The sequence below is a fragment of the Pinus tabuliformis genome, chromosome 9, assembly GCF_031772625.1.
Source record: "Pinus tabuliformis cultivar Carrire ecotype Pingquan chromosome 9, CPIR1, whole genome shotgun sequence".
In the NCBI taxonomy this organism is placed as follows: Eukaryota; Viridiplantae; Streptophyta; class Pinopsida; order Pinales; family Pinaceae; genus Pinus; species Pinus tabuliformis.
Genome location: NC_142307.1, coordinates 447,016,259 through 447,027,766, shown reverse-complemented (window position 1 = coordinate 447,027,766; position 11,508 = coordinate 447,016,259). Strand labels below are relative to the sequence as shown.

Sequence of the window (11,508 nt, the reverse complement as noted above, 5' to 3'; positions counted from 1 at the left end):
ATACTCAAGTTAATCCTTCTATGTGGAAAAACATGAATGCATTTAAAAACTTAAATGGTAAGTTGATTGCAAAAAGAGGATACCCCTATATACAAGGTTTCGGAAATAGTTGCTGAAATGTTTAAATAAATGGCTTCTTTGGGGGTTCGATGTTTTTGGCTTAGAAGCATATCAGTAATGAACATTGTCGTACCTTTGATGAAGTTATGTATAATATACCTTTGTGGTACTATACTCAGTGGTTAGAAAGATGACATTCGATACACATTTGCTCCATGTATTGTTATGAGACTCTCCAAATGCGGGCTTTTATGTATAATTATAAGGCCACTAAGGATATGTATCATTTTTATTTTTTTCGATTTGATAACTAATTTGTAACTATAGAGATATGATTACAACTATGATATCTCAAAACTATGCAAATTGGCATGATGAACCAATGTGGCAAACTTATTACCTTAACATTCCTTTTCCCATAAAAAAAGCACCCAAAAAGAGAGTATCATTGAAGTCTCATAAAGGTTGGGTGATGCTTTTAAGATAAATGCATATGAAACAACTAAATATTGTTGATATAGTCATTTTACTAAACAACATCACTTCGACTACCAATAAAGACAATGCTCACTAAGCTCTTCACCCACTTCGCCAAAGAATGTCTTTACTCTTGCCAGCAGAAAAAGTCAAAGTTACGGGTTCATTGCATCTTAAAAAAACATCTTCGTGAGAGAACCATCACATTCAATAAAAGATCCATACTTACATTCACAAACCATTCATTTCCAAATTTCCAAGCTAGCTAGTACCCTAGAAGGGTATGAACCTGAAGTAAAGCTATATATATATATATATATATATATATATATATATATATATATATATATATATATATATATATATATATATATATATATATATAATGAAATTTACCATTGAATCGAATTGATATTTTTTAGAAATATAGATTTGAACCAACATAACTAAAATAATGTTTATTAAGTGATAAGCCCATGGGGCTTTGGATTGACGGTGAATGGGTGCCCTGTTAAAGCACTCTTTGTGATAGGTTACTAGTTCAAATCCTCGTGGGTGCTTACCTAGCTAAAAAACATTTATTAAGTGATAGATAATAATAATAGCATTTAATCATTAAAGATTAACTATAAGATATAATGAATATAATATAGTAAAGATAAATAAAATAAGGAAAAAAAAAAGATAAAGAAAGAAAAAAGAAAAAGGAAAAAGAAGAAGAAAAAAAGAGAGGCCTTAATAGTATAGTAAAATGAATTAAAAAACAAAAAAAATTAGGTATGTGTGGAGGGTAAGGAAAACACAAAAACAACCTTGGATAAGAAAGCTAGTTAAGAAATTGGATAAAAAACCTAGTTAAGAAATTACCATGAGGGCTTTTAGAATAAATTAAATTTGAATTGGCCCGCACTTCTTTTCATTCCCGGCAACAAGGATTCCATCATCGTGCAAGTTGAAATCAGATTCTAAATTTCAAGAGTCAAAGATTAACACGCAAAATAAAATACTGGGGATTCATGTAACAGATTTGAGAGATGGGGTGATTGTGAAAAACAAGTGTCACGCACGAGTACATGTTGACTGTAACGGAGAGTGATAAAGTCGGGTTTCGCTTTGACACGATTTCGGGTTGAGCTGCGCTGAATTCCTTCGATCGATTGTAAACCCTCCATGCCATTCCGGTGTGTTGTCTATAAGTAAGATCCATCCATCGCACTACAATTCCAAAACGCAATTCGCAATTCCTTTTTCTATTATCGATTCCGTTATACATTCTGCAAGTAGAGTTAGAATTCATCATTTTATTTTCACTTTTGTATCAACAAGATGGCCATGGCCATGAAATCCAAGAAGACGGAAATGGCGCGGTTGTGCTGGATATCAATAGTAGCAATGTTGTTGTTCACTTCGACGATTCTGGTGACACACGCTGGAGCTGAAGATGAAGCTGTTGCCGCTAAGTCTAACGAAGAAGTAGGTTCTGGAAGATTGGCAGAAGGGTCGACAAAGGCTGCATCTGGGTGCCACAAGCCGGGCTACCCTGTACCCCCTCATTCTCACTGCCCTCCATCTCCACCTCCCCATGCCCATCGCCTTCATCCTATCCCGCATGCTTAATCTCCCTGGTCTCATATTTTGTGTTTTTAAATCTCACCAGGAGCACATGCACATCACTAATGTGGTCTGCTTGCTTTCACCTTAGGTTCTCATCACCTCCTAGCAAGTAAATAAATAAATGCCATTCATGTAATGTAATCATTTGGCAAAACATTTCTCTTATCTCGATCTCAATTAAATTCTGTGAAATTTGTTGGTATAAGTTTTAAAATAATGGTTACAGCTAGTTATTTATGCATGATGATATGAATGTCTCTTTCATCCGAATAGTATTGGTGATAAACACAATAGTATTACATATTATAAAGCTTTATTAAACTTCAAAATAGTATTTTTTTAAATTTAATTAATATTTTATTTTTCCTTTTATATTGATACTCTTTAAATTAACCTATCAAAAATTCATTTCGGCCTAAAGGATTGTAAGATTATTTTATGGAAAAATTGTGAAATCATCTATTAATTCTTAGGATATAAATAGTGTTTACAACTTTCTAAATGATTTGTTCTCATCATGATGTGATAACGGATGCCTTCAAGGATCAAATATAAAGACATGGTTTGAGATCAAGGCATGTCAATTAATGATTAAAAATTTAACATATTGTTGTGGCCAGCAACAACCCCCCTCGTTCAAACTAGTATCGGCCACGATGCTAGAATGAATGGGGACCCTTAGTTAATTTTCAAAAAAACAAAGATTTCTTTTGAAATTACAAGCATAATCTTAGGAAAGGTTTCTTGGATGACTTAAGCCTAAACCTGTGTTCATAAAAGCAAATCTTTAAGATTGCATCACAAAAAGATAAGAAACGCCTTCGTTTCCCCTCTAAAAGACAATATGCACATCGCCTCGGTGTTAGTGGACAACATCGCATCGCAATACACTAACATCCATGAACAAAAGCTTACAAGTCCGCCGATCTGCGATGTTGCGATCGCGCGATCGCATATCGCAGAAATGAGGCAGGGTACGTTGGCAAACATTGAATTATTGCGATCTGCGATGTTGCGATCACTAATGCTTGCGATCGCGCGACATGCAAGGGTACGTTGGCGAGTCATAAAAGCACCTTAGTACGACTCCTTCGGGCGCGCCACCCAAAGAAAATCCACTTACTATAACCTGACTTGGAAATTATGCGCTTTTAATGATAGTAATAAATTTGGTTGTCAGTTATTAAGTGGAATAAAGACGCGTGCCTTAATGCGGATTTGCTTCACGTAAGGTGGCGTATCTGATTTATCTCTTGCATTTAAAACTCTCCCATCACCTTTCTGATCAATCTTTCCATTTCACTCATAACCTGCAGGAGCAAAGTGCGAAGGAAAAAATCAAACAGAAACGCTAAGCGAGATGGGGAAGAAGAACAAAGCTCAGAGCTCAGAGACAAGAGAAAAGACCAAGGAGATGGCACCCCTCTACACAGATACTGCATGCAATAAAGACGCAGGCATCTCAACATGGGAAGGCATGTATAGGCTGTTAGAAGAAGAGAACCCTAGAATAATCAAGGTAACTGCTGCCGTCGCAGGTGCATCACGTCCTTCAGAGGCATCCCTGGAAGACCTAGCGTGCTCTTTCCTCCACAGAATAGCAGCAAGGCGGATGATCCTACCGTATACAGACATGATCAAGTGGATTTTAGATGATGCGGAATTGCATCATAGACAGTTCAAAGTCCAGGGGCATGGGCTCGTGGGATCGTTTGCAGCTCAAGACCTGAAGCTCATGTATCATCTTCCTGAACCACAAGTAACCTACAATGCAGAGTTTGTTAGGAAGTTCGTAGCAGAGAATCCGGACCTATCAGATACCACTAAGGAATGGTCAAGAAGAGATGAACCATTGAAAAAAGATAAGAATGGTATGTATAGCACTGGTTCTCTTACCTCTCCGTATTGTTTTGCTGCAGCCATGCTCTGTAGGCTATTTGGTAAGCCCGATATCAATAAATTTTCATCTGAATGGCTACCGTTAATTGATGCCGCGACTAACTCTGAGATAGTGGATTGGGCCAAAATCCTTTCTGACACTCTATACACGGCGGTTCTCCACTACCGTTCTAAGAGATCCTTCTCCCAAAGGGTCTATCCTCCTTTTTATTTGTCTGCCTATATAATGGACTCTGTCTGTCTTGTATCGAAATTCCCTACTATGGGCTGGCAATGGACTACCCAGAACCCATTGCCCATTCATGTCTATCATAAAGTCTTGCGGGATTCCCAGTTTGCCCCTCATTTTTACCAGATTTGCCATGGGCTCATATTGCCCATGCATAGAATGATATATGATAAGGACCCCCCAAGGTGCTCTCCCGAGGCACAAAACGATATCATCCCCATCGCAAGATGGTTTGGGGAAGAATGGTTTACCTATATTCGAGTTTTTGGAAGCACTGCACCTCCGCATGTCCTACCCTTGTATGTCCCGGATAAACTGTTGGCCCGAGAAATCGCTTATCAGACTTGTTCTGAAGGCGGTTTAACTAAGGACCTAAAGAACAAAAAGAAGGCCATTTGGCCTCAATTCCCCGTCACATGTGGGGCCTTCTCTTTGTTCGATGTGGGACACGCTTTTGGCGAGGTGGAGAATGTGACGTGTCTCCAACTATTTAAGTTCTCACCAAGACCATTCGACCCAAATTAAGTGGCCCAGGAATTTACAACCAATGTCAAGATAAGTGTGTTCTCTGGGAAGAAAGATCCGTTTGATGATCTCTTTCAGAGCAAGAACTCACTCAAAGAAGTTTTGCAAGAAGCTCAGTCGAGGTTGTCCCCAGACGACCTCCGGAAATTCACGTTGTATAGAGAAAGAAGGCTGGCTAACATTCCACTGGAAAGACTGCGAGTAGCTACCAGAGAACCGACTCCGATCATCAGCCTCAGTGAACACTCCAGTGCTTCCAGATCTAATTCCAGCGCCGTAAAAGAAATATCCGAAAATCCTGAAGAGTCTGTGCACAAAGAAGAAAATAACGAAGAAACAATCAAAGACACAGCTCAGTCAAGTACGATGGCTCAGCAGCAAGTTATCGCCTCGCCACCAAGAGAAGTTCCCCCTCCCGTCGCCGAAACACCTCTTGTCACTGAAGAATTGGATAAAGAATGGGAGACCTTCAATGAACTCATAAATCTTGAAGGTCAAGTCCCGAAAACACCTGTGAGCAATACACAGGTGGTGCAAGAAGTCGTCTCGACCATGGTCAGTAGTGCCGCAGAAATGGAGCATCTTCCTATCGCTCCATCCTCAGAACTTCTACTCAGCATAGAAGAAATTCCTCCACTGGACGTATTCTACAGTCCATAGCACAGGGCAGTTGTAAGAAGACAAAGAAAGAAGAGGAAGCTTGAAGATGCACTGTCTCAAGATGCTGAACACCTAGATGTCTTGTGGAAAGACCCGAATAACAATCCAACCGAGAATCTCACGAAATTGTCTCAGATTGCAGGAGCATATGCTTCTGCAACTATTGACAAGGCCTCTGAAGTTCAGCAACTTCTAAAATAACGTGAAAGTAAAATACAACTACTACAACAACAGTTGCGACAAGCCAATGAGAACGCTGAAGCTTCCAAGCAGCTCGAAAAGCTACAGGAAGACTTTCCCCAGATGCAGGTGAACCATCAAAGAAGTATTGAAGAAAAGGAAAAGCAACTGCAGACGGCGCAAGAAATGCATAAAGATGAACCTAAGCTGACAGAGTTTATTTCAGAGTCCATCGGCTTGAACGACCAACTGTCACAGCAACAGGAAGATATGGTGCGCAGAATATCACAGTGGAGGCATTTTTGTGAACTAAGCGACAAGATCACCAACCAGGTGGTGGAATTGCGGAACGACTATGACCAGACCAACAAAAGAGTAACAGAATATCTGGCTTGGCAAAATGACGAGGAAGGGAAAAGAGCAGGGGCACCCAAGATTAATGAAAATCATAAGGAACTGCTCTTTAATAAGTGGGACGAACAAATCACACAGGCGGAGCAAGCAGCAGAGTCAGCGGCGACACAGGCGAGCATACTTATCGACTGTGTAAATGAAAATTTACACAGGGCCAATTTAATTTCAGAGTCCACTCCGGGGTACCTACCAATCGCGTCGCAACTGGAGGCAGAATGGAAACAGAAAGCACAGGCAAACGGGGAGACAATCCAGGCATTAGCTAGACTAAACTGGGAAAGTTACTGGACTTACTTAGTTAAGCCTCACAGCCAATGCATGACAGTAAGATGCATCATGAACGCAGTCGAGAAAGTAGCGCCAGCTCTTATGGATGCTATTTTCGCAGCCCAGCTAAGCACAGAAATCAGCCAGCCTACTCTTCTCAAGCCTATGCTTGACAGCTGCAACTTCAGAGACCAAATTAAGAAGTAATTTCATTTAGAATGTTGTTTTTTCCTTTTTACTGAATTAGAAAAAGGGCGGTCATTTGAGAACCGTATCCTCAATTTTGTAATAATACTATTATTAGGATTAGGTAGTAGTATTTCAACCCTTCTCATTGCATTGGAGAAGGGTCCAGAAATTTGTCAAAAAACTTGTCCTCGGAACATGCACTTCTGCACCCTCAGAGGAGGTTTTGATGAATGGAAGGATCGAGATTTATTTATGTTTGCATTTTAATGTCTGCTACTGATGTTGCACTTCTGTACTCTTGGTAGATATTAGAGCAAGTAGAGATAGATCGTTATTGCTTGAAGTCTATGAGTAGAAATTAGTTATAAATGGTACTTTTATCTCTTGACGAATTTCTGCTTATACTCTTAGAGTGATATACAGCTGATATTGTTTGTATGTTAATGTATGAGCATATGGGATATCATTTGGCACTTCTGTGCGGTGGACTCATGTATTTATGCTTGACATATGAATGATTTGATTATGCGATATGTTGTTCACAATTTTTTTGTGTAACTTCTTATGTAGAACAGTTCATCTTAAATGGTTTATATTCTTATGATAGCTGAATAATCTTTATTACCAGTTATTGTATGAAATCTTTCTAGATTGCATAATGGAAAAGATACATCCCGGGTTAGTGTAGATTCTATATGTTGTTTCTACTAGATTTCAGTAGCTTAGAGTCAGTTTGCAAGTTAGATTTACAGTAGTTTTAGAATGCTTCCAGAATCAACATAATCAAACTCTACACACACTCACACATCCCATGCATCGGGAAGCTGGTCCCGTTATCCCCAGTCGGACCCGCTACTCCAAACGGGCAAGGAGCCGCCAACCAGGTTCCCGACCGGGTGGGTATCCCCCTTGTTGTCGACCCGATCTCGGGGCCCTCAACATTTCTGGCGCTAGAAGGAGGGCGTGAGCATATTGTATGTTGGAATGTTTTTAAACTAGAAATCCTGGAAAAGGATGTCTACTCACAGAATTCCCATCTGGAGTTGCATCCACGTTCCTGCCTCTTCCAACACTCCACCAGATGTGGTAAGGCTATTATCTCAGGTAAAATTCAACGGTGAGAATAATTCTTCTGCATTTCATCATGCCCTGCAGTTCATTCAAAGAGTTTAGAGTGCTGATATTCAAAAAATTGACGAAGGCATTTTGTGCAGGATTTTTACTCTTACATTCACAGCAGAAGCTAGAAGATGGTGCAGAAACCTCCCAGTTGCATCAGTCCACATCTGGGACCAATTCGTTAGAGCTTTCATCTTGAAATTTGATTTCTATGAATACGACCAGGTATACGATGAAATCAACTATCTGCGGAAACAAAACGAACCCGTAAGGGATTTCAATATGCGATTTCACCTTAAATGTCTACAATATGATCTCGAGAATGAGCTCACAGATGAAGAATCTTCAGATTATGATGAGTATTTCCTACCTCCTGTACCTGATCGGACAGAATTCAGCCTAGGAGTTTTGCATGCTCTAACACCAGAAAACAAAGGCGAAAGTACTGAAAGGGAAAATACCCTGGCACCAGAAGATGACTTTGACATAAAGTCAGACAATATCAATTCAAATCAAGAAATGTTGATGCCAAGGTTAGACCCACCTACTGTTTCTCTTTCAAAAAGTATCGGCACAAAAAGGTATGATCTAAAGCCCGATACTTATAATAAATCTGATGAACGAGATTTCTTTGATGTTCTTAAATGCATTGTTCCAGATTCACATTTTTCTCTTTACCCCGATGTTTTTAGTAATGACAATTCTTCCCCTCATGATATCAAGCATATTTCAACAGAGGGTTATTCAAACGAAACATCACTGGGTTTCCAAAATAAAGAGACCACTTTAACACAGCCTACGATTCATATCAAACGAGAGCTGCCTCATCTCCCTTGTCTGAAAACACATAATGAAAAAGAGGAACCTAGGGAAAACTGTAAAGTCTTTCGTGATAGTTGCTTTGACAATTATGATAATGTTGAGTTGTCACAAGTAACTCAACTAGGGTCAGATAATAAGAAACGTCTTAGATCAGAAACTATTCCATCTAACCCTCATCTCAAAGCGAAATCTCATTTGAATAATTTTACTATCCAAGACGATGCTCCTATCTATGATTCATATCAAGAAGAAAGCTCCATCCCTGTTCGCAATCATGATTTAGTTCCTGATTCACAAAACCCGGCCAGTTCTTGTGAAAAGGAAAAAGTTACAAGTAACTCCCAGACGTGCGACACCACTATGTGTATACATACCCAATCATTCCTTTCTCACTCGCGTTCATCTTGTACAAAATCGAATTTCTGTTTAAATTTTCAAATTTTTGATAGATTAGATTTCAGCGATTTATATATAAACACTTTCATTTCAAACGAAATCGCTGAAAACTTAACGTCAACAAACTACGGGTTACAAGCCGTCGAGATTAAGAAACCCATTTCACAATTTGGCTTGTTATCCCTCCTATTGAAAGATCACCGATCTACAAAAGAAATCCATCTCAATTTCTATGATCCAATAGGTACCCAGTTGGAAGGAACCTATCATGAGAAAATAAAACCAGGCAGAATTCCAATTGAGTTTATAGGTTCTTGTTTCCTAGCCAACAATTTTGATCCAAGGGAAATTCAATTCTTTTTAACGCTTAGAAGATTCATACGGCTAGGAATAATAATGAATCGTTGGTTACATTGGAAATATCATTTTACTTAGTTATTTCCTGTATATAATTAGAATAGGAGTAGGAGTAATTTAGCTAGGTTATTAGTTTTGCTTCCAATAATTGATAGGCAAAGTTAGTTATATTCTCTACATGACCCTAGAGAATAGTTGCCTCTCCCAAATAAAAGTTCGTTCTAGCTAAACAATATTTGACGTTTGCTAAAGAAACCGTGTCTCTGTTAAAGATTTTGAACTTCGACTCTCTTGAACGGCAAATCTTTTGGGAATTTAATCTTTATTATCGATAGATCTTTAACCCGGAAATGATGATAAGTTCAACCCCAGAAAATTTTAAAGGAAGCTATCTCAGTGAGGAATTCGTTTTAGATCAGCACAATAAAAGGTATCAATATTAGAATAAAGATTCTCTGTGAAAACAGCCATTATCAAAAGCAGCCCTATCATTGTCGTCCAGAACTTTCTTAAGGAAAGAGAATTTGACTTCCTCCCTGCTAAAGGAAAAATGCAACGTTCAGGAGAATAACCTAAAAAGATGCTATATCTCAAAGAATAAGAGGTCTCATCACGAGCCGACTTATCATGATCACAGATATTATAGCTTGCTGACTTTGCCAAAACTATCTACCAAAACAGGGCAACGACTCAAGATTGTTGCGATCAAAAGACAACGGGTCTCATCACGAGCCAGCTTGTTCAGCAAAAGTGTGAATCAAGTGAATGACTGTGTCATAATTTGGCCACCAAACCAAGACATTGTTCTTTAGAGAATATAAAAAAAAAAAAAAAAAGCATCAAGAAAGGGATAATTCTTCTGAAAAAATTGTAAGAAAAATTGAGGCAGGATAAAGGATCATTCCTGGATAATAGGTAACCCTGTCGAGGCTATGGACGCCTGCTGGCAGCAGTGGCTCTACCTGCGACAAAGGGACATTCTTAAAAAAGGTTTGATACATAGAGAACACTTTATTTTTATGTTTTACAAGACCAAGTAATAACTGATCTAAACTCGAAAACAACCTGGGAATGCAAGTAATTGGAATAGAATGGGACTAAAACAAAACATCATTGACGCTTTGAAGTATTGTTTGTTTATCTTTTTATAATAAAGTTCGAATTCCCTGAGAAAAATTTTTAAAAAGAAAAAAGAGTCTGAAAACGTCAATAGAAAAAGAGCAGAGATAACTGGTTCTCCCAAGTGAATCGCCAATTGTTGTGGCCAGCAACAACCCCCCTCGTTCAAACTAGTATCGGCCACGATGCTAGAATGAATGGGGACCCTTAGTTAATTTTCAAAAAAACAAAGATTTCTTTTGAAATTACAAGCATAAGCTTAGGAAAGGTTTCTTGGACAACTTAAGCCTAAACCTATGTTCATAAAAGCAAATCTTTAAGATTGCATCACAAAAAGATAAGAAACACCTTCGTTTCCCCTCTAAAATCCAATATGCACATCGCCTCGATGTTAGTGGACAACATCACATCGCAATACACTAACATCCATGAACAAAAGCTTACAAGTCCGCCGATCTGCGATGTTGCGATCGCATATCGCAGAAATGAGGCAGGGTACGTTGGCAAACATTGAATTATTGTGATCTACGATGTTGCGATCACTAACACTTGCGATCGCGCGACATGCAAGGGTACGTTGGCGAGTCATAAAAGCACCTTAGTACGACTCCTTCGGGCGCGCCACCCAAAGAAAATCCACTTACTATAACCTGACTTGGAAATTATGCGCTTTTAATGATAGTAATAAATTTGGTTGTCAGTTATTAAGTGGAATAAAGACGCGTGCCTTAATGCGGATTTGCTTCACGTAAGGTGGCGTATCTGATTTATCTCTTGCATTTAAAACTCTCCCATCACCTTTCTGATCAATCTTTCCATTTCACTCTTAACCTGCAGGAGCAAAGTGCGAAGGCAAAAATCAAACAGAAATGCTAAGCGAGATGGGGAAGAAGAACAAAGCTCAGAGCTCAGAGACAAGAGAAAAGACCAAGGAGATGGCACCCCTCTACACAGATACTGCATGCAATAAAGACGTAGGCATCTCAACATGGGAAGGCATGTATAGGCTATTAGAAGAAGAGAACCCTAGAATAATCAAGGTAATTGTTGCCGTCGCAGGTGCATCACATCCTTCAGAGGCATCCCTGGAAGACCTAGCGTGCTCTTTCCTCCACAGAATAGCGGCAAGGCCGAAGATCCTACCGTATACAGACATGATCAAGTGGATTTTAGATGATGCG

At 39.1% G+C, this 11,508-nt stretch overlaps 1 protein-coding gene across 1 annotated transcript; it reads left to right on the top strand.

Moving 5' to 3' along the window:
• The first annotated feature begins 1,896 nt into the window (after positions 1-1,896).
• LOC149149086 (uncharacterized) lies at positions 1,897-2,154 on the top strand. The gene has a single exon (XM_089445084.1). The coding sequence runs from the start codon at positions 1,897-1,899 to the stop codon at positions 2,152-2,154; it is 258 nt and encodes an 85-aa protein (XP_089301210.1).
• Positions 2,155-11,508: the final 9,354 nt, after the last annotated feature.

Excerpts from the sequence above, each read along its gene's own strand:
- LOC149149086 (XM_089445084.1), top strand. The coding sequence starts at position 1,897 with ATGGCGCGGTTGTGCTGGATATCAATAGTAGCAATGTTGTTGTTCACT.